This window comes from Triturus cristatus, chromosome 12 (assembly GCF_964204655.1).
Source record: "Triturus cristatus chromosome 12, aTriCri1.1, whole genome shotgun sequence".
Lineage (NCBI taxonomy): Eukaryota > Metazoa > Chordata > Amphibia > Caudata > Salamandridae > Triturus > Triturus cristatus.
This window is the reverse complement of record NC_140595.1, coordinates 72,833,511-72,857,274: the sequence shown is the minus strand read 5'-3', so window position 1 is coordinate 72,857,274 and position 23,764 is coordinate 72,833,511. Positions and strand designations below refer to the sequence as shown.

Genomic DNA, 23,764 nt, shown 5'->3' with positions numbered 1-23,764 from the left:
GAAACAAAAAACAGCTGGAACTGTATAGTGTCCAAAATATCAAAAAATTTTAAAAGTCTCTTGTTGGTGTTTTCAGTACTTTGTTATGATTCGCCGTGCTCGGCACCAAAGTCATCAATGTCGTACGTGTACATGGGTGCAGCGCTGTTGACTTTGGTGCTGAACACAGCGGTACAAAAGAGGGTGGTGATGGACGGAGCATCAGAACCAATCAAATACTCACACCCAGTCAACAGATCTGGGTTTGATCCATCACCGTTCTTTAGCCCACTCTGCCACCCCAGTTCAGACATGGTCATATGCAAATCAGTCTGACCCTGTGCCTCGTGGGAACAGTCCAGCCCGAACTGCCAAGCCATGCCTTCCCTGGACCGGAAACAAGCTTCCTAGGACCGGTTTCTGGCATTTCAGCCGTCTTCAGCCAGGCTTGCTTGAATCCAGTGGCAAAGTGAGCAAGGGACTCACGTCTGAGCATACCCTGCCAACTTATGGCGAACAAAGCGGTACAAAAGAGGGTGGTGATGGACGGAGCATCAGAACCAATCAAATACTCACACCCAGTCAACAGATCTGGGTTTGATCCATCACCGTTCTTTAGCCCACTCTGCCACCCCAGTTCAGACATGGTCATATGCAAATCAGTCTGACCCTGTGCCTCATGGGAACAGTCCAGCCCGAACTGCCCAGCCATGCCTTCCTTGGACCGGAAACAAGCTTCCTGGGACCGGTTTCTGGCATTTCAGCCGTCTTCAGCCAGGCTTGCTTGAATCCATTGGCAAAGTGAGCAAGGGACTCACGTCTGAGCATACCCTGCCAACTTATGGCGAACAAAGCGGTACAAAAGAGGGTGGTGATGGACGGAGCATCAGAACCAATCAAATACTCACACCCAGTCAACAGATCTGGGTTTGATCCATCACCGTTCTTTAGCCCACTCTGCCACCCCAGTTCAGACATGGTCATATGCAAATCAGTCTGACCCTGTGCCTCATGGGAACAGTCCAGCCCGAACTGCCAAGCCATGCCTTCCCTGGACCGGAAACAAGCTTCCTAGGACCGGTTTCTGGCATTTCAGCCGTCTTCAGCCAGGCTTGCTTGAATCCAGTGGCAAAGTGAGCAAGGGACTCACGTCTGGTGCTGAACACGGCAAATTTTCCAGGGTCTCGCAATTAGCATGGAACAGACGTTTATAAATCTGGGTGCAACGTGGTCATTCATTCAATACACGACCATTGCCATTTGAAAAGCACTTCCCTGAAGAAGCCTATGTGTTGGGTGAAACGCATTGGCTACATTTGTGTGTCTTAAGAAGAAAGAAAAGAATAAAAAAGAAAAATTCAAGCACAAACCGAGTTGTTTCATATTTCAGCAAAGAATTTGAATACTACTTGTGGAGCTTTTGATTGCCTCTCATTTTTTTATGTCTCAATATATCTAATGTGTGACCAATTGGTAGCTGGTCACTTGAGGTGGGCAATGATTATGTGATGTTAAACGTGTGATTATCGTAGGTGGTGCAGTGACTGAGTTCCCTATTTGCCAACACTTCTTCAGATATGTGCCTCAAATAATCTGCAACCTCCTCACCCTTCAGTTATACAGAACAATAACCATGAATAAAGAGGAAGTCTGCTTATTTCTTCCTCTATAGTGCAGCGTAATCTGCCACCCAGCCTGTGATTGGTCGCCACTTTCAGCCTCCCTGAAAGGTAGATACACTTTACCCACTGTCTCAGACTGGTAGCTCTGTAGGAAAATTCCTCATTGGTTAACTTCCATTGTCACTAATGGAGGTAAAGGGTTGTGTTTTGCATTAGGAAAACCTAGTGTAACTAATGATCCTCATTACTACACTAAGACTGATACTCTAAGTACTCAGTGATGCTCCACAGGCCAAGCAACCAAACTTCACTTAGGGCAGAATGAGACTCTGCAACATAGTGAATACAAGTGTGACAGCCTATGGCAATACAGCTCTCGTTCACTTAGGGCGGGGCGATACGCTGCAACATACTGAATACAAGTGTGACAGCCTATGGCAATACAGCTATTGTTCACTTAGGGCGGGGCGAGACTCAGCAACATACTGAATACAAGTGTGACAGCCTATGGCAATGCAGCTCTCGTTCACTTAGGGCGGGGCGAGACTCTGCAATGTAATGAACAAACCGGCACGAGAGCATATAGTAAATACAACTCTCATTCGGTTACACAGGGTTGTTTAAGATGGTTCCCAAGGATTGGTGCCACTCCTGATTTTTACAGTCATCTCTAATTATGCACAGGACTTCCATTTAGAGTTCATTGTGTTCAAATTTATTTAAAGTAGAAATCCTGAAAATCTTGCATGGCTGACACCCTCGTCCTTTTAGATTTGACAACAATGACCTACAGCATGCAAAGTGTTAATCAGTTAAACACTTTACTTTTCAGAACCGTGGGGAAAAATGAGGCTGACATTTCTGCTCCTTCTCAGCATCATGGCAGCTGTTTCCCAAGGCGCAAGTAAGTGTTGTTAAAGCAGTGACGGTGCAGCGGTGGAGGTTTGTGGGGTGTTACTGAAGGGTGCACAAGCCTTGGTCTAAAACCAATAAACTGTCCTACCATGCACCCTGGAGTACTACAACATTGGGTAGAAGTATCACCTCCTTTTTGATACTTTGCATGTCTTCAGGCTGAACTGTTCCTATTGGTGCAGGGTCAAGACTGATTTGCATATGGCTGGGTCCAAACTGAGTTGGCATGGTGGGCGAAAAACGATGGACTTGGATGTGGCCCGAGCGATTGCCAGTCGCTGAGATTAACTCAAACATTCCATTCATTACTTGTTGTTGCAGGGGATGGTGTAGGTCATTGGAGAGCAGTGTGGCAGGTAAATGGAGACAGTACGTCAGTAGATGGGTGATGGTAAGGGATACCAAAGGAGGGACGGGGTGCAGGTCACAGATGGAGTTGTTGAAGATGCAGGTCAGTGGATGCGAGAAGATAATGTGGGTCAGTGATGGGGGATCGGGGTAGGTCAATGGAGAGGAGAAAGGGCAGGTCAGTGGAGCAGGTGCATGACAATAGATAGGTGAGAGTACAAGTCACTGAAGGTGGGGCGAGAGTGCAAGTCAGTGGACAGGAGAGGATGTCGATCAGTGATGGGGATGGTGTAGATCACTGAAGAGGAGAGGGGGCAGATGAGAGCAGTGGAGCAGAGATGCTTGTCTGTTGATACGCGAGGGTATGGGTCACTGAAGGAGGGGAAAGACCAGATCACAGAACGAGTTGTTGAGGAGGCAGGTAATTGGTCAGTGCAGGAGGGGATGCAGATAAATGGAGGGGAGAGAATGCGGGTCAGTGAAGGCAGATGGTCCATGGAGAGGAGAAGGAGCAGGTCCGGACGTGTGAAGTGAAGAAGGATCTCAGTAGTGGTTGATCCAGCCTGAACATGTGAGGTCCCTTATATCCCAGATACAACTATCAAACGGAGGGATTACACATCACCCTAGAGAAAGAAATCACGCTTTCCGAACTTACTACGCCCAGTTGTATTGTGAGCCCAGACCGCAGCAGAGGGAGACCATAGCAAATTACTTAGCACCCTTCCCCCTTACGGTGATACCGCCTGACCAACTAGCAACCTTGGGAGGGCAGATTACTGAGATGGAGATCAGGGCAGCAATAAAAGAAATGGCTCGAGGGAAAACTCCCAGCCCAGATGGGCTGCTGGTGGAGTTTTATTCTATGTATGACCAGACCCTGGTACCAAAACTAGTGGATTTGTACACCGAAACGTGGGAGGTGGGGGAACTACCCTCTTCGAACAGGGACGCCCTGATAGTGCCTCTCCCCAAAACTAAAAAACCACACCCACAGGTGTCAGATTTCCGCCCACTCTCGATGAGATCAGCTTCTACCTGTGGAAGCACTTTCCAGTAGCTGAGAGTGAAGAAGGCCCTTAGAAAATGTGGTGGCCTACCAGGACGAAACATGTTGACAAGTTATAACTAGAGGTTTCTCTGTCTCTCTTTCTTAAATCTCTACCCTATGCCTAGGAAGTGTATGAGGTGATTCAGACATATAGTGCTGGTGCTGAACCAGGAACCAGTTGGAAGTTGAGATTTTGCTTTGGTTGTTTGGAACTAGTCGAACGTTTGTAATCTTTTGAGGTCCAAAAAGGTGTCAGTACTTATAAAAACGTTTTGACTTGAATGTAATCTGTGAAGGGCAGGGCAAAGTTGCCCGTTTTACCCACAACAAATGCATTTTAGGTGGAATCACTTTAGTTTAAAAAACAAAAACTTTTTGGGACTCTATGGCAGATCGGAAGTTAATGCAAGACCGCATTAAGACATTTTGGCTACAGTTTCTCTCAAAGCCTCACTCAAGATTTTCCTCCTCCATAATTTATTTAAGACCAAGGATGCATTGTTTGACCAAGATGAACCACCAAGAATTACCAATATGGGGTCCATCGTAAATCAGTAACAAAGGGTGTTGACTTCTAATCACCTGCACCTGATAAACCAATATTGCGTTTTCACTTTCATGTTTGTTTTCAATGGAACACTTTTTGGTTTTGCTATAGTTTTAATCTCTGTATTTTATTTTCTTCATTTTTGCCATTTTAAACCTTATATAGATTTCTTACTAAGTTGGTTTGCAAATTCTAAATTGTTTCTTAGCTGTTGGTTTGTTGTTTCACATGTACCCAAGGAAAGTCTTGTTTTAAGAGACAGGCTACCCTGGGTGTGCTTGAGATTAATCATAGAGGTCAGATTGTTTGGGATCTCAGGCACGACTCATGTCTAGACCGTAACCTACCTATCCAATAAATAAAATGTACCTGGTTACTACAAACATGCATTGCTGTTGCCCTTAATCTGGGAATCAACACAGACCACACTTGGCAAATTTAGTGGTATTTGTGCTGCTGATTTAGTGAAATTCTGTAGGATTGGATCAATAAGTAGTGTGTTTTTTAGCTCATGTATATCACGTTATTACAAACGTTAACAAAACAACACATTTTTATTTCAAGGGTGTTGCCCAATAGATAGTATTTCTCATAATTTAATGGCTTCTTTTTTTATCTCTCAAGGTCGTCAGATTTGGGCTCTCTTTGGCATTATCGGAATTTGATAAGAATGCATTGTAGGCAAAAGTGATGAGTTTCAAAGAAAACTTAGGGGCATATCAACAAGGGCTTTATCTCTGCTTTTTTGGCTTTAAAAGCCAAAAAAGGAGAGATAAAACTAGCGCCCTATCAACAACAGGGTGCTAACATGTAAATTTGCATGTTAGCACCCTTTTACTCTACGCTTCCCCTTGCATCTCTAATGAGATGCAAAGGGGGCGTTCCAGAGTAAAATAATAGGAGAAATGTCGCTAAGCGACATTTCTCCTATTATCAAGAATGTCGCTAACCCTGTTAGAGACAAAAAAAGCAGCGCTAACCGTGGTTAGCGCTGCTTTTTTACGTCTGGTATTTTTCAGACTTAGCCATGATATCCTATGGAAGGAGGATATCATGGCTAAGTTTGCCTGCCCCTATCAACAAGGTAACGTGAGATTATCGCTGGGTTTCCAGCGATAATCTCACGTTAGCCTGTTAGCGTGAGGATTTTTATCGCTATTGAGATAAGCGTTGCTAATAGCACGCTATCTCAGCGATAAAAATTCGCGCTAGCCGGCGATAATTATCCTAGCGCTAAGTGCGCTTAGAGATAATTATCGCCGGTTGTTGTTGATATGCCCCCATATGTATAGGGGGTGACAGCTTTCACTTTCTTCCGCCTCCTCAGTATCTTTTTGAATTAAAAGTGCTTTAAACTGCCCAATGCTTGGGGCTCTATTAAAAGCGAGCCTGTTAACTTTGTTCTCTGTGCAACCCTCTGTATGTGTAGTGATGGGAATTCGAAGTAATGAGAAGTTGACCTCACCTGGCAATTTATAGGTACAATAAATGATTTCCCCCATGCAGTCTCAAGTGGTCAATCTCTCTGACATTTAATGAGAGAAATCCAAGGTTATCACCTGAACATGCAGAATTTGGTGCAGGAGGCACCGAATTATGTTTCTTATGCCTGATTTCCAAGTTTGAACTTGGAAAAGGATGTGCCTACCAGATCCGGCAAATACCGCACCAATGCTATCCCTAGTGGCCTCATACCTCATACGCCTCCTCCCGCTTATGACAGGGCTTTAGTCGGCTGCAACTGTATATATTTACTATATTCCATTACACTGTTTTGTTGTTTATTGACCTGAAGGTCTTTAAAGTAGGTGAAATGCAACCTGTTTTTGTTCTTCAAATAGGGGGCACACTTACATTCCCTCTTCCATCTTATATTTTTTATTTTATTTATTTATAAAATTTTATATAGCGCAAACAAGATCCCGAGCGCTTTACAATAGAATGGAAGGAAGGACATATATAGGATATCGACAGCGGGTAAGAATCGGAAACAAGAATGATCGTATAATTACAGGACAATTGAATGAAGGAGAGTAGTACATACGCCAGGTATATAGTGGTCTATGAAGGGGGGCATGCGGTAGAGGAGAGCAGTATACCACATTCACATCATTAACCAAGACAAATATCTTAGCACTTGCAATGTGAATAGCACAAATCAATCTTCCAATAGTCCTTAGGCTCTTCAGTTTTTTCTTTAATTTTGATTTTGTTTCAGTTGCCAGCCTTTCTTTAATTTAGATTTTGGTTCATCTGCCAGCCTTTCTTTCATTTAGATGTTGGTTCATCTGCCAGCCAACATGTGTTTTGTCAACGGGTGTGTCACCCTATGACTTCCTCAGGGCTGAAAACCAATTAAGACCCATCTTACATATACATCACATTTGTTCACTTTAAATTATACATCCCTTATTTAGATCACCCGTTTGGTCTTTGAACGTGCAGCGATGGAATCATGCTCTGTCTACCACAGCTGGTGTCGCAATGCAGTATACATTTGCACATGCTTTAAGTGCTTTACAGAATTAGATTCCTTCGGTTGCCACTACAACCTGTATATTAATTATATATACAATTTAGGAAGTAGCCCGTAATCATCTGTTCATGTTTACGAAACGACCATATCTCACAATGAGTATGTGATGTTAGTATACACCTGTAAAGTGTACACTCAAGCTCCGTGCAATTGAAACTGCCAGCCGAGTCAAAGAAGTATGGCATGCGGAACCGTATCTCGAATGAAGTATGTGATGTTAGTATACACCTATAAGGTGTGCACTCATGCTCCGTGCACAATGAAAACGCAGGCCGACCACAAAGTGACATGGTGTGCGGGAACAGATGCATATGTCCGAGCATAACAGAAAGTGACAAGTGCCGCAAGCCTGGAAGACCCGTATCTAGATTAGGCACCTTGTATAAGTATGTGAGTAAATCTATATACACCTCGGTGCCTGTATTCTTCAGTATCGATCTAAAAAGTAACAAGGCAAAAGCTCAGGATAAAAAAAGAGTGCTAGTTTGTGATAATCCTGAAGAAATCATTACATAATCTCATCCACGTACCTTAAATCCGTAGTTATTTCCCAAAACTATATAAGTAGATCGCGAATCCAAGTTCAAGCGGGTACGTGTCACTTGTAACCTACAATGAACAAAACTATACTGAGTAACTAGTCCAGATCTAAATACTACAATAAGTAATTGTATTAATAGCCTGCCAGTTCCTTACCCCAGTGCTGGCAAAAGCTCTGTGACTTCTGTTTTTGGCGTGTCCGACCGAATCGCGTTCACAATCAGCGCCATCTTGGCCATGTCTTAAATACACGGACCTATCCATGGTTAGAAAATGAACAAACTAAAGTCTGCACGTGTTGGTTCCACCATCTTGAAGTGTCTTTATCACTTGATTAAATAGATGAGGTTATTATGTGTACATTAATGTGCATGCCTTAATGCATACAAAAATCATTTCTTCAAACATAGGTCAGTGTGTGTAGAATTAGTAAAATGTATATAGTAACTGCTGAAATAATATTCTTGTTGCTAACAGACTGAAAGTATGGTCATCTTCCAATGTGTGAATTTATACTCCTTATAGGAATCGGACACCTACTGTGCTATATCTCTCAAAACCAGAGATGATTGATCGGCCATCGACATCTGTCTTGTGAAACAAGATAATCATATAGCATACAACATAAGAGCTGTGTCCGCTCTGCTTGTTAACCGAGTATAAGGCACCTCATCATGTATATTGTTTGAATAAGAACCTATCATTGTTTTTACTCGAAGTGAAATACCCTGTACTCGTATGAAGACATGACCGCTTATATATCCATAAATAGCAAATCACTTAACAGGGTATGTAGTGGTAAATGATCACAACGTTTCTTAATTGAGTATAGGTTATACAGATCATATCTAATTTGGAACATTACTGATTCTACATCCATTCACAAAATAGATCCGTAAACATTATTAGCCTAGCATTTTCTTCAGGTATTTTACAACTGCGAGTATCTCACTCACATATGCTTAAAATGTCCTCTCCACGACAGGCAAAAACCATCATTACAGGCGTGATGATTATTCAGTCACCCAGAAAATAGTATAATTCCTGGTCTATGTTCAGACCATATTCAACTGTCTGTAATTTCATGATCCACGTAGCTTCTCTTCTTCTCATGATCAATTCCCTATTACCACCCCTGGCTTCCTTGGGCACATGATCAATTCAGTACAACATAAAGTTCCTATGCATTCCTTGTGACTCGCAATTGTTCATGTGAACCGCCACTGGGCATCTCATGTCACCGGTTTTCTCCGCTCTCACAAGTTCACACACCCTATCCTTGAGAGCGCGGATGGTGCTTCCCACATTCATACGGTCACACTTACACACCATAATGTATACCACAAATTAATGTGTGACCTCTGTGGAGAGTCTGACCTGACCTTGGTGGGATAAAATCTTCCAACATTTTATCCGTAGATACCAGTGTTTCTTCAAACATTTGTGATATTTGTTAGACAGTCTTTTATAATTAGGGGTCCCGGTTTTATGGTATTTATTTTTTTGACATTTCCGTCTGTATTTATCCATATTTCTTTTTTGTTAATTTTATCTGTATTTATCCATATTTATTTTGGGTTTTGTGAAAAAATGAAGCTGAAACTGGTATATTTCTACATGTATTTAACTAATAAATATGCACTTATGCTTGAATGCCTGCCAAGTTTCAGAGCTGTGACACCCGCAGAAGATACATCAATGCACTTATATGAAAATATGCAAATTCCAGTATCAACCTTGTGCATATCTACTGCTGTTTAAGACTCTTGACTAAAACTCTTTTTTTTTTAAACACCTATCAGTCCACACAGCTATTGGCCTGGCAGTTATGGTAGAGAGTATGTAGAATCACTCAAAAAGCAACACAATTTCCGTTTTTATCCACATTTAAAAATAAATACAGACAGGAAAATAAATGATTTTCAGTCTATTTGTAAAAACGGAAAACTGGTAGCCTTAATTATAATCAATAATGTGATGTATCTGTGTGCTCTTGTCCCCCATCACCGCTCGAGTACTTAACGTATGTTTCCTGTCTATTCCAATGATTCTTTTCCTTGCCGATCTTACTACATGTATGTTTCGTCTCTTTCTATGAACCGTGTCTCTATTTCTTGTATACACTTTTGGTTTTCATGCTCCTCACTGCAGTTCCTTCTGGCTCTTATCTCATCAAATGGTACCCCATTAATCTGAAAGTTTGGGTGGGCACTGGTAGCATGAAAGGTTGCATTACATGATGGGGGCTTACGGTATAGCCTACTATATATTTTGTCCCCCTTTATGTACGATTCCACATCTAGGCATTTAACTACTGTATTACTGTGTTTTGATGTAAACCTTAAATCAACTTCATTCTGATTAAGGTTAATTACAAATTCCTTAAGTTGTGTTTCACTACCTGTCCATATTATTAGGTAGTCATTGATATAACGACCCCAGTACAGTTTATGCACATTTTGCGCCATTCCGGCCCCAGATATGGTCCTTCTCAAATGCACCTATAAAAAGGTTGGCGTACGAGGGGGAAATATAGGGTCCGTGGCGGTCCACTACAATTGTTTGTACCATGATGCCTCAGATAAAAACATATTGTTTCCAAAATCATCTCTGCCATAGAACTCAACATTCGGGTATGTTCTAGAAGTGTCACCGGTCTCGTATTCAATATGCGATTCAGAGCATGTAACGCCATTTTATGCGAAATACTGCTATAGAAAGATACCACATGCAAGGTTACAATTCACATCCCAGGTTCCCATTGTATATCATTCAGTAGGTTTAAAACATATTTGGTGTCACGTATGTGTGATGGAAGTTTCTCCAAAAATGCTTGTAAAAATACATCCACATATTCAGAGAGTCTCTCCGGTGGCCGCCCAATACCTTATACTATGGGTCTTGCTGGAGGAAATCTGTCTCCTTATGAATATTTGGAAGTTTGCACAGACAAGGGTATCTCGGACGGTCTATCTGCAAAGAGTGATATTCATCAGCAGTCAGTAAACAGTTGTCATACCAGTGCTCCAGCTTGGTGTTAACATTTTTGTCAATTCAAAGATTGGATTACAATCTAGTCTTTTATAGCAGGAAGTATTACTAAGTTGTGAGTAAATAATTAAGTGTCAGAAGTGTGACACATTAGAGTGCTCCATGACACAAAACATATAGAATAAATAAAAAGATATATAAATAAATGATAAATGGATGAATAAATGCAAGCACAAATAATACATTAGTGGTTAAAGTGTGTTATCAATTAAATCCATCAATACATATAGAATATGCACACAAATAAATGTTTGCATACATATGATACTGGGCAAATAAATAGATACATACATACAACAGTACAACCAACAGGTTCCAGTACAGTATAGATATCATAGAGTGACCATACACAGCTATATGAAGGATTCATCAAAATGTCTTCCATACTTAGGTGCCATCATCCCTTTTCCAAGGAGCCATACATTCTTCATGCCTCTTTTCTTTTGTTACAGACATGGATGGCCAGGTATTTCTTTTCGCAACTCGATCTGCCACCAACTATGTGACACTGAAACATGAAGTGACCTCGCTGATAGGTTTCACCGCCTGTGTACGTGCATTCACAGAGCTAACGGAGGGGTACAGCTACCTATCTTGCAACAGCCCTACTCAAGACAACAATCTTCTACTTTTTCACGAGACGTCTAAGGAAAGTCCTTTTGCGGTCCACGTGGGTGGCCAAATAATACTCTTCAGAGCTACAAGCCCCGCATTGGACAGAAGCCACCACATATGTGGCACCTGGGATTCATTCACAGGGGTGGTCCAGATGTTTCTCAATGGAAAGCCACTAGCCAGGAAAGTCCTTCAAAAAGGCTACTCCATTCAGGGTCCACTGAATTGTATTCTTGGCCAAGAGCAGGACTCTTTCGGACGAAACTTTGACATAAACAAGTCTTTTGCGGGTGAAATCGATAATGTACATGTGTGGGATTATGTTTTGTCAGCTGCAGAAATATACCAGGCCTTTATTAATAACAAACAATTAAATGGCAATGTCATCAGCTGGCGGAACCTGGTGTATGACATCACAGGAGATGTGCTGGTGGAGTTGGGGCAACAGAGTAGTTGTGATAACCAGGCATGTTATAAAAGTTCCTCAAGATGTGACGCAAACTAGTGGCTGCAGATCATTTTTATAGCTGTTTAGTGCCATATTTTGAGTTGCAGAAAGTGGCATTCCTGTTGACGGTACTATTCTGGGCTACTAGAAGTGGCCCATTATTTTCAGAACTGGTCATTCTGAAGCTCCCCACCCTGTTGCGCAAGTGGCGAATTTGCTGTTGGGAAACTGCAATCATTTTGGGCAGGAACTGCAGGCAGAGGCATTAGAATCTAGAATATAGTCTTATAGCACGCTGCTGGAGGCTATACCGGTTGTTAAAGGCCCTGAACCCAAGGTATAGGCCTGAGCCACAGGCGAGGGCCTATAACGAGGTGAAGGCCTCTAACAACAGATATAACCCAAGGCAGAAGGGCTATAAGAAATTAGAACATTCCACCCCCCCAAGAGTAGAATGCTCTAATTTAAAAAGGGAGAAACATGAAGACAAACATTGGAATATTGAAGCTCCGGCTTATACCAACCATTATAAGTCCGGAGCTACTCCATTGTTTTCAATGGAGCTACCAACATTCCAATGTTCTAATTAAATTTTAATTTCTCTGTACAATTTGTAAAGCATTGGAAGAAAAAACAAGAGTATTTGCAATATTTTTACCCTTCTACTTCATCCCATCCAGGAATCTCTGATTGGCCACTTCACACCATAAACCACAAACTTTCAAGAGACTAAAACACGGAGGCAAGTCTTCAAATGGTCAAGACCAAAGCCGCGGAATGACCTGAACCCTACTTTGAGGACTAAACAAAGCTCTCTGTCCTTTAGAAAGCTCTTGGAAACAGACTCATTTAGACTAACCTCTCACTAAGATCTAGACTTTAGGGTAGGAAGAGAGGAATACCGGACAGGCAGAAGGCCTCTCATTCATTGGAACACCTAGTGCTTTCCATGCTCTTGATAATGTTCTCTGACTTGATATGTGTAGTGCTCCAAAGTATCAACAAGTAGCTTGCAGTGTTTTCAAAACAAATATATAAATAACACATACATTAAAAAAGAGGAATTTATAAAAAAAAATTCAATACGTGATGGTCTGACGCTCCTCAGCCGTAGCTAATCGAGGTTTTCCTTGCCTAATGTCTGCCTGCAGCGTCCAGATGTTATGTTATTTATTATATGTATAACTCAATCTCCCACAAGTGCCTTGGCGGTGTTGGAAATAAACACACACCCTCCCGAAACAATAAAACCAACAGGTTAAAAGTATAGGATAAAGTTGACAAAACTCAATAATTAAAAAGTAAACTGTTAAGTTTGTTTATGAAAAGGCGAAAGCAGAGATGCTTTTCATAATTCCGGTGGCAGGTCATTCCATACTCTGGCTGAAGCAAATGAGAATGCCCTATCTCCAGTGTAGGCTGTCAGAGGTACAGATACCTGTAAGTAGCTCTCCTTTGTGCAGCCCACTCGATTAGAAGGTTTTGTTAGGTCAAGTTAATATATGTATTCCAAAATTGAAAAATGTGTTTCAGAGATAAAAATGTGGGTATTTTCAGAACTCATAAGCTGATGTTTGGAGAAAAATGCTTGAATTTTATTTAAAGCTGATATTTGACTGATAAATATTGTGGTGTTGAGGAAACTTATAACTAATATCATATCCTTGGTGCCAGAGGCATCACAGATATGGTTGTTATTACCCATGATGCACTATGGTGAGCACTGCTGGAAATCTTTTGTATGGTATCTACTGATTTGATCTGGTTAGATTTGGTAACGATTAACTAATAATTTGGTAGCTCAGGTGATTTTCACTGAATATAAGTAGCTCTTATTACAGAAAAGTTTGGAAACCCCTGCTTTAGGTAGACACTCACACAATGGAGTCCTCCTGCAACCTCTTTAGCTGAATTCAGAGAAGTATCCACGCAGCCCACGACAGAGCTGTGACCGATTTTCCAGCGATGGTTCTCCTGTTGGTGAGCAGATTCAGCGTCTCCCACTGTTCTCTATCTTCAGTGAAGAGCCACACCCCAGAAATATCGAAGATTGCCCCGTCCCATAATTGTCGTAACCAATCTCAGCTACCACATTTAATCCCAGTATTTCAACCATACACGTTTATTTAAAAGGATAAAGGCTGCAGTTTATTGGCTGCTTTTATTTGCAAGCGATCATTCATTAATTCACTTGGTGTTGCACATTCAAAGTGGTAGCTTTAAGTCATATCACTTTAAAAGTTCGTTATCAACTCTACTCCTTTTATTAGGTGATCAATCATTTCTGGTACTTTCACAATCCGCTTGTATGGAGTCGTCTCCCTTTTTCTGTTTTCTCTGCATCATTCATTTGCCATTGGGCGACCACTTCACTGAGCCGAGCTTCATTATCCATCTACCAGGCATACCTGGTGATCGTACACTTCAGGAAGCTGTGCTATGTTCAAACAATCAGGTGTGCCGCCTGCTTATGGAAGCGCTGCCTTATGTGCCTTCTGTCAATTAGCCGTGCCAGGAGGCCCTCCACTTCCGGTGGCTATACTTCGTTCACTTCCGGTAGCCATGCCACACCAACTCTCAATTAATCAGACACACAGTGAGCTTACTGAAGCTGCAGTCTGACAATATCACTCAAACTCCCACCCGAGTGGCTGCCCTAGGAAAAAAGGCAAGGCAAAGAGCAGGAGGGCCGAGACACAAAAAGCGGAGTAAATTTCCTGAAGACATCCAAGAGCTAAACCTTTCATTGGTTTGGAAATTGTAAAAGAAACAGAAAAGTGTAAACTTTAAAACCCCAGACCAGCTGTGGTGGAGACTCCTCTTTGGCGACAGCCATTTTACCCTTCATGGCAAGTGCTGTGATACTGGTGAGGACAACAGAGCCAGAGCCATGGGTCTTACTTTCATGCTCCACATGGATGCTGTTCACTGTAACAGTAAAGACACAGCCAGGCTCCCAGAAACAGGGACACATGGCGGAGATTTTTTCAATGGAAACTACACTATATTAATCGAAAACTGACCTTTGGGTAGGAAGTGAATAATTTTATTGTACTTTAGTGATCGGTAAATCTGCAGCAGGCTGCCTTGTAGGACCCGAAGCCTGGACCTCTGGTAGAGAACATTTGCCAGTGGCACACATTCATCTCACTCCGGGATCCTGTCGAATCCCCGAATCCTGGGAGAGTTCACCAGGGTGTTGAGTTGACAGTATCGATGAACGGAGGAATGCTCTGTGCCTAAATGCACCCAGCCTTCGGTTTGTTCGAATAGGGTAAGAAAGTACCCGGCTGCTGGCAGAAATCCAAATAAAATAAATTGTGCTCAGTGGAGGAAGTAGTATGCAAAGGTGCTGGTGATTGTGACAGGTAGTAGCAGAGAAAAGTGAATAGTTTCAATAGAGCCAAAACTCTGCTTTGTAACAGAGGCTCAAAGCCAATGCTCACCTCTCAAGGAGGAACAGGGCGAATTAGACAGGCAAGGCTTTCACTTCCTCGATCTCAGCCTGACAACACCAAAACTCTGCAATTATATACTGTCCTTCAGTATTTCACCTTTCCCAGTATCTTCACATATACAAGGGGTCCCTGGGAGGTTGGCGATGGTTTATCCCCCTTTATTCAGGCAGCTACCCTTTGCCTGACCTGAATTTGGGGTAGGTACCTCCCTTCCCTCCTCTGTGTCCACCACTTCTCTCTACTCTCCTCAAGGAAAGGCGTTGCCTCCCTCATATGGACCCTCCACAAAGGCCCTGACCCTCCTTGTGGGGGAGTTGGACCAGGGGCTTAGTCACTGCAATGGCCGAGGCGACAGTAATGCAGAGCAGCGTGAGCACGGCCTTAAAGATGGCGCCCAAATTCCCATGTCACGCCTGAAAATCACTGCCAGTGAGAGAGCGTAGCTGGTGTGAGCCCAGGAGCACACCTGCAGTGGAGGCTTGATGAGGAGTCCAAGCCCCCAAGAAGGCACGGTCAGGCCAAGATAAGAGCCTTATACGGCCCATCAATGCTGCTCAACACTGTTGAGGCATTTACTGCTCTACTTCTGAGACAGTACTGCTGGGTATCAGTGCATCCTATCGCTGTCTGAGGACAGTGCTGCTAATTACAGTCTGTGGCCAATGTTGATTATTACTGTCTGTGGCCAATGTTGATTATTACTGTCTGTGGCCAACTTTTCTCTGTATTGTCCAGGGTCAGTACCAGTGCTGTTAATTACTCCGTGTAGCCTATGATGCTCATACAATGAGGTCGAATATTGCTTGTTTCTGTCCAGGATTAATGCTATTAAAACTGTCTTGAACCAATGATCCATGTCATTCATGGTCACTGCCAATCATTACTGTCTGCGGCAAAATGTGGTATAATGTGTGTGGTAGATAAACAAATATAGCTAATACTTATCTTCAATAACCGAGCACAGTGTGTCTTATGTCGGATGAGAGATTTCTGCCTTTTTTACCCTTTTAAATTGTTATAATTTCCAGATACAGGGCATGATGTAGACTTTGGAGGACAGAGTAATGTTTATTAGTGTGACAGAGTAAATTACTCCGTCCCCATGACTGAAATCAAATTCCTAAAATTTAGAGATGTCCGTCGGTCCTGAGGACATCTCTTAACATTCAATGTTGTAAATGTTTGACGGACATGACAAAGCGGGAATCTGTGTTTCAATAAAGTATAACTGAGGATCAATACACCATGGCGTTTCTCCCCCATGGTGTGTTGGTATTTATTTTTTTTGCTGTCCCTCATCTATCGGTTTAATCTGACAGTGACAGACAGCAAAAAAAAGCCATGCAACTGCCCACCGTAAACTGGGCGGTTGGACAGTTAGCTTATCTCTGACGGCCCATACTCTGTCGATCCATCGGAGGACTATGTTGGCGATGGAGCCAGAGTAAGCTCCACTGTCAACATACTGTTGGTCCGTCCACCTGTAAATCAGGCCTGTCGACTGTGAGTATGGCAAAGAGGGTACTCCGTGATCGTTGTAACGTCAAACTCTCTCCGCTAAATTCTGAATCAGCCCCATAATGTACACCCATGCACAAAGTCAGTGAGATTTTAAGGCACGCATAATTTACTGCAATGCTGTAGTTAGTTTATGTTACATTCATTTTCCAAAATTGTATTCACTTATTTCTATGACATTTTTCTTCACTTCCTCCTATGAAACTTTCTAGAGTTAAACGTTGCGTTACATCACGCCCCATGATATCATCAAATATGCAAAATTGCACTCACCCCCAAAAAGTGTACTGCTCACAGCAAACTCAGGAAAAATGTAAAACAAAGTAAGAAAGGCAGCTTAGCTTCAGTCGGTGCAACACACCAGGTCCAACTGATAAATGTGAGTTTCAGGTACCAAGCCAAGCGTGTACGTCCTCATGGCAGGAGAGGAGGGCTAACTATGTCTGTTAAATGTACATTTAAATTTCAATGTGATGGGTTTGTTAGGTTTCCTGTCCTGGGACACGATTCACCATATTAATTTGAGGAATGTGATGCAGAATAAAAAGGTGATGGGGTTCTACTTTCATGAGGAGTGGCATTATAAAGGATGCTTCCACACCGGGTATGTCTGAAAAAGTTTGAAACTCTGATACAAAATTGTTTTGTTTTGCATTTAACTGATTCATTACTTTTGGTAATTGTTGTTATTGAAATTTAATATACTTTCTGTGATGTTGACGGTGAATTTATTGTTTGTATGCCATCTTGTATAGCACAAACCTAGCTGAGTGCCATTCAGAGTAAAAGGCAAAGATATGGTCAGCATGGGATTGTGCTGATAGTCACCAGAGATGGTGAGCTTGTCATTAATTCAAAATAAAAACTCCAATTGGTAGCCTTTGCTGTATCCTTTATAATAATGTTGTATTGATCAATGATAGAACATGGAATGTAGGGATAGATTGTTTAGAGTCAATGCAGCAGGACATTTTGGCTCAGAAAATTGCTGCCTGCCTTTTGATGTGGGCGGGCCTTTGCTTAAATGTTGTTACACCATCAATACATCTTAATACCATCCATGGATCATATTACACAAGTGCCCTGGGGGTGCTTTGGGTATTTGGTGAAGAAGGTCAAGTCAGGAAGCATGCATCCTGATACACATGGCAACTTCAAAACTTCTATGTTATGAAACTGTGTTCTGAGGAACTTCCAGCAAAAGAGAGAGCTGAATGTCACTCAGTGTGCCGGCACTGTGGTACAAGTGCCCGTGTGGGCTAGTGCACGTAGGGAGAACAAGTCGGAACATCAAAACACGGATGGTAGAACACAAAAGCAGAATCCGTAACAAGAATACTAACTCTTCCTTAGCAGCACATTGGGTTACTGCAGCACACACCATTCCCCAGTTAAGATTCACGATTCTAGAACGCATTCAAAAGACACCAGGGATTGACATGAATACTGCTTTAGCACGCAGGGAAACACACTGGATTAAGTTCCTAGGTATAGTCATTCCTGGGGGGTTAAATGACCATTACGAGTTATTATGCTTTGTGTAATTTAATAGAATTGTGTAACAGTTCTCATCTCTTCAAACCAACATCTTATTGTACAGGATTTGCACTCGTAGTTTTCTTAAACTTCCAAGACCTGTTCCTTTTCTAAACTTGTCATTCAGTAGGTTTAAAATATATTTGGTGTCACGTATGTGTGATGGAAGTTTCTCCAAAAATGCTTGTAAAAATAGATCCACATATTCAGAGAGTCTCTCCGGTGCCCCCCCAATACCTTATACTATGGGTCTTGCTGGAGGAAATCTGACTGCTTATGAATATTTGGAAGTTTGCACAGACAAGGGTATCTCGGACGGTCTATCTGCAAAGAGTGATATTCATCAGCAGTCAGTAAACAGTTGTCATACCAGTGCTCCAGCTTGGTGTTAACTTTTTTGTCAATTCAAAGATTGGATTACAATCTAGTCTTTTATAGCAGGAAGTATTACTAAGTTGTGAGTAAATAATTAAGTGTCAGAAGTGTGACACATTAGAGTGCTCCATGACACAAAACATATAGAATAAATAAAAAGATATATAAATAAATAAATGATAAATGGATAATAAATGCAAGCATAAATAATATGTTAGTGGTTAAAGTGTGTTATCAATTAAATCCATCAATACATATAGAATATGCACACAAATAAATGTTTGCATACATATGATACTGGGCTAATAAATAGATACATACATACAACAGTACAACCAACAGGTTCCAGTACAGTGTAAATATCATAGAGTGACCATACACAGCTATATGAAGGATTCATCAAAATGTCTTCCATACTTAGGTGTCATCATCCCTCTTCCAAGGAACCATACATTCTTCATGCCTCTTTTCTTTTGTTACAGACATGGATGGCCAGGTATTTCTTTTCGCAAATCGATCTGCCACCAACTATGTGACACTGAAACAAGAAGTGACATCGCTGATAGGTTTCAGCGCCTGCCTACGTGCATTCACAGAGCTAACGGAGGAGTACAGCTACCTTTCTTGCAACAGCCCTACTCAAGACAACAATCTTCTACTTTTTCTAGAGAACTCTAAGGAAAGTCCTTTAGCGGTCTACGTGGGTGGCCCAGGAATGCTCTTCAGAGCTACAAGACCCGCATTGGACAGAAGCCACCACATATGTGGCACCTGGGATTCATTCACAGGGGTGGTCCAGATGTTTCTCAATGGAAAGCCACTAGCCAGGAAAGTCATTCAAAAAGGCTACTCCATTCAGGGTCCACTGAATTGTATTCTTGGCCAAGAGCAGGACTCTTTCGGAGGAGGCTTTGACATAAACCAGTCTTTTGCGGGTGAAATCGATAATGTACATGTGTGGGATTATGTTTTGTCAGCTGCAGAAATATACCAGGCCTTTATTAATAACAAACAATTAAATGGCAATGTCATCAGCTGGCGGGACCTGGTGTATGACATCACAGGAGATGTGCTGGTGGAGTTGGGGCAAAAGAGTAGTTGTGATAACCAGGCATGTTATGAAAGTTCCTCAAGATGTGACGCAAACTAGTGGCTGCATATCATTTTTATAGCTGTTTAGTGCCATATTTTGAGTTGCAGAAAGTGGCATTCCTGTTGACAATACTATTCTGGGCTACTAGAAGTGGCCCATTATTTTCAGAACTGGTCATTCTGAAGCTCCCCACCCTGTTGCACAAGTGGCGAATTTGCTGTTGGGAAACTGCAATCATTTTGGGCAGGAACTGCAGGCAGAGGCATTAGAATCTGGAATATAGTCTTATAGCACGCTGCTGGAGGCTATACCGGTTGTTAAAGGCCCTGAACCCGAAGTATAGGCCTGAGCCACAGGCGAGGGCCTATAACGAGGTGAAGGCCTTTAACAACCGGTATAGCCCGAGGCAGAAGGGCTATAAGGCTATTAGAACATTCCACCCCCCAAGAGTAGAATGCTCTAATTTAAAAAGGGAGAAACATGAAGACAAACATTGGAATGTTGAAGCTCCGGCTTATACCAACCATTATAAGTCCGGAGCTACTCCATTGTTTTCAATGGAGTTCCCAACATTCCAATGTTCTAATTAAATTTAAATTTCTCTGTACAATTTGTAAAGCATTGGAAGAAAAAACAAGAGTATTTGCAACATTTTTACCCTTCTACTTCATCCCATCCAGGAATCTCTGATTGGCCACTTCACACCATAAACCACAAACTTTCAAGAGACTAAAACACGGAGGCAAGTCTTCAAATGGTCAAGACCAAAGCCGCGGAATGACCTGAACCCTACTTTGAGGACTAAACAAAGCTCTCTGTCCTTTAGAAAGCTCTTGGAAACAGACTCATTTAGATTAACCTCTCACTAAGATCTAGACTTTAGGGCTGGAAGAGAGGAATACCAGACAGGCAGAAGGCCTCTCATTCATTGGAACACCTAGTGCTTTCCATGCTCTTGATAATGTCCTCTGACTTGATATGTGTAGTGCTCCGAAGTATCAACAAGTAGCTTGCAGTGTTTTCAAAACAAATATATAAATAACGCATACATTAAAAAAGAGGAATTTATAGAAAAAAATTCAATACGTGATGGTCTGACACACTGAACGGAAGTTGGGCTCCTCAGCCCTTGCTAATCGAGGTTTTCCCTGCCTAATGCCTGCCTGCAGCGTCCAGATGTTATGTCATTTATTATATGTATAACTCAATCTCCCACAAGTGCCTTGGCGGTGTTGGAAATAAACACATACCCTCCCGAAACAATAAAACCAACAGGTTAAAAGTATAGGATAAAGTTGACAAAACTCAATAATTTAAAAGTAAACTGTTTAGTTTGTTTATGAAAAGGCAAAAGCAGAGATGCTTTTCATAATTCCGGTGGTAGGTCATTCCATATTCTGGCTGAAGCAAATGAGAATGCCCTATCTCCAGTGTAGGCTGTCAGAGGTACAGATACCTGTAAGTAGCTCTCCTTTGCGCAGCCCACTCGATTAGAAGGTTTTGTTAGGTCAAGTTAATATATGTATTCCAAAATTGAAAACTGTGTTTCAGAGATAAAAATGTGGGTATTTTCAGAACTCATAAGCTGATGTTTGGAGAAACATGCTTGAATTTTATTTAAAAGACACACAATTAAGCTGATATTTGACTGATAAATAATGTGGTGTTGAGGAAACTTATAACTAATATCATTTCCTTGGTGCCAGAGGCATCACAGATATGGTTGTTATTACCCATGATGCACTATGGTGAGCACTGCTGGAAATCTTTTGTATGGTATCTACTGATTTGATCTGCTTAGATGTAATAATTAACTAATATTTTTGGTAGCTCGGGTGATTTTCACTGAATATAAGTAGCTCTTATTACAGAAAAGTTTGGAGACCCCTGCTTTAGGTAGACTCTCACACAATGGAGTCCTCCTGCAACCTCTTTAGCTGAATTCAGAGAAGTATCCACGCAGCCCACGACAGAGCTGTGACCGATTTTCCAGCGATTGTTCTCCTGTTGGTGAGCAGATTCAGCATCTCCCACTGTTCTCTATCTTCAGTGAAGAGCCACACCCCAGAAATATCGAAGATTGCCCCGTCCCATAGTTGTCGTAACCAAACTCAGCTACCACATATAATCCCAGTATTTGAACCATACACGTTTATTTAAAAGGATAAAGGCTGCAGTTTATTGGCTGCTTTTATTTGCAAGGGATCATTCATTAATTCACTTGGTGTTGTACATTCAAAGTGGTAGCTTTAAGTCATATCACTTTAAACGTTCGTTATCAACTCTACACCTTTTATTAGGTGATCAATCATTTCTGGTACTTTCACAATCCGCTTGTATGCAGTTGTCTCCCTTTTTCTGTTTTCTCCATCATTCATTTGCCATTGGGCGACCACTTCACTGAGCCGAGCTTCATTATCCCTCTACCAGGCATACCTGGTGATCGTACACTTCAGGAAGAGGTGCTATGTTCAAACAATCAGGTGTGTCGCGTGCTTATGGAAGCGCTGCCTTATGTGCCTTCTGTCAATTAGCCGTGCCAGGAGGCCCTCCACTTCCGGTGGCCGTGCTTTGTTCACTTCCGGTAGCCATGCCACACCAACTCTCAATTAATCAGACACACAGTGAGCTTACTGAAGTTGCAGTCTGACAATATCACTCAAATTCCCACCCGAGTGGCTGCCCTAGGAAAAAAGGCAAGGCAAAGAGCAGGAGGGCCGAGACCCAAAAAGCTGAGTAAATTTCCTGAAGACATCCAAATGCTAAACCTTTCATTGGTTTGGAAATTGTAAAATAAACAGAAAAGTGTAAACTTTAAAACCCCAGACCAGCTGTGGTGGAGACTCCTCTTTGGCGACAGCCATTTTACCCTTCATGGCAAGTGCTGTGATACTGGTGAGGACAACAGAGCCATGGGTCTTACTCTCATGCTCCACATGGATGCTGTTCACTGTAACAGTAAAGACACAGCCAGGCTCCCAGAAACAGGGACACATGGCGGAGATTTTTTCAATGGAACCTACACTATATTAATCAAAAACTGACCTTTGGGAAGGAAGTGAATAATTTTATTGTACTTTAGTGATCGGTAAATCTGCAGCAGGCTGCCTTGTAGGACCCGAAGCCTGGACCTCTGGTAGAGAACATTTGCCAGTGGCACACATTCATCTCACTCCGGGATCCAGTCGAATCCCAGAATCCTGGGAGAGTTCACCAGGGTGTTGAGTTGACAGTATCGATGAACGGAGGAAGGCTCTGTGCCTAAATGCACCCAGCCTTCGGTTTGTTCGAATAGGGTAAGAAAGTACCCGGCTGCCGGCAGAAATCCAAATAAAATAAATTATGCTCAGTGGAGGAAGTAGTATGCAAAGGTGCTGGTGATTGTGACAGGTAGTAGCAGAGAAAAGTGAATAGCTTCAATAGAGCCAAAACTCTGCTTTGTAACAGAGGTTCAAAGCCGATGTTCACCACTCAAGGAGGACCAGGGCGAATTAGACAGGCAAGGCTTTCACTTCCTCGATCTCAGCCTGACAACACCAAAACTCTGCAATTATATACTGTCCTTCAGTATTTCACCTTTCCCAGGATCTTCACATATACAAGGGGTCCCTGGGAGGTTGGCGATGGTTTATCCCCCCTTTATTCAGGCAGCTACCCTTTGCCTGACCCGAAAATGGGGTAGGGTACCTCCATTCCCTCCTCTCTGTCCACCACTTCTCTCTACTCTCCACAAGATTAGATGTGGCCTCCCTCGTGCGGACCCTCCACGAAGGCCCTGTCTCTCCTTGTGAGGGAGTTGGACCAGGGGCTTAGTCACTGCAATGGCCGAGGCGACAGTAATGCAGAGCAGCGTGAGCGCATACTTAAAGATGGCGCCCAAATCCCCATGTCACGCCTGAAAATCACTGCCAGTGAGAGAGCGTAGCTGGTGTGAGCCCAGGAGCACACCTGCAGTGGAGGCTTGATGAGGAGTCCAAGCCCTCAAGAAGGCACAGTCAGGCCAAGATAAGAGCCTTATACGGCCCATCAATGCTGCTCAACACTGTTGAGGCATTTACTGCTCTACTTCTGAGACAGTACTGCTGGGTATCAGTGCAACCTATCACTGTCCGAGGACAGTGCTGCTCATTGC

The 23,764-nt window shown here is 42.4% G+C and overlaps 1 protein-coding gene and 1 pseudogene across 3 annotated transcripts in view; both read left to right on the top strand.

Annotated features, from left to right (window-relative positions):
* Positions 1-17,498, top strand: part of LOC146772555 (mucosal pentraxin-like) — a 56,430-nt gene extending 38,932 nt beyond the window's left edge. For both annotated transcript variants that reach the window (XM_085639614.1, XM_085639615.1), the window contains exons 2-3: positions 2,434-2,505; positions 11,042-17,498. In XM_085639614.1, the coding sequence (XP_085495740.1) occupies positions 2,448-2,505; positions 11,042-11,709 (726 nt within the window). In that variant the 5' untranslated portion in view covers positions 2,434-2,447 and the 3' untranslated portion in view covers positions 11,710-17,498. The remainder of the gene's footprint in view (positions 1-2,433; positions 2,506-11,041) is intronic.
* Positions 17,499-19,023: 1,525 nt separating this feature from the next.
* LOC146772554 (mucosal pentraxin pseudogene) lies at positions 19,024-21,273 on the top strand (annotated as a pseudogene). Its single transcript, XR_014972367.1, has one exon. The product of XR_014972367.1 is annotated as a mucosal pentraxin pseudogene (transcript).
* The last annotated feature ends 2,491 nt before the right edge of the window (positions 21,274-23,764 follow it).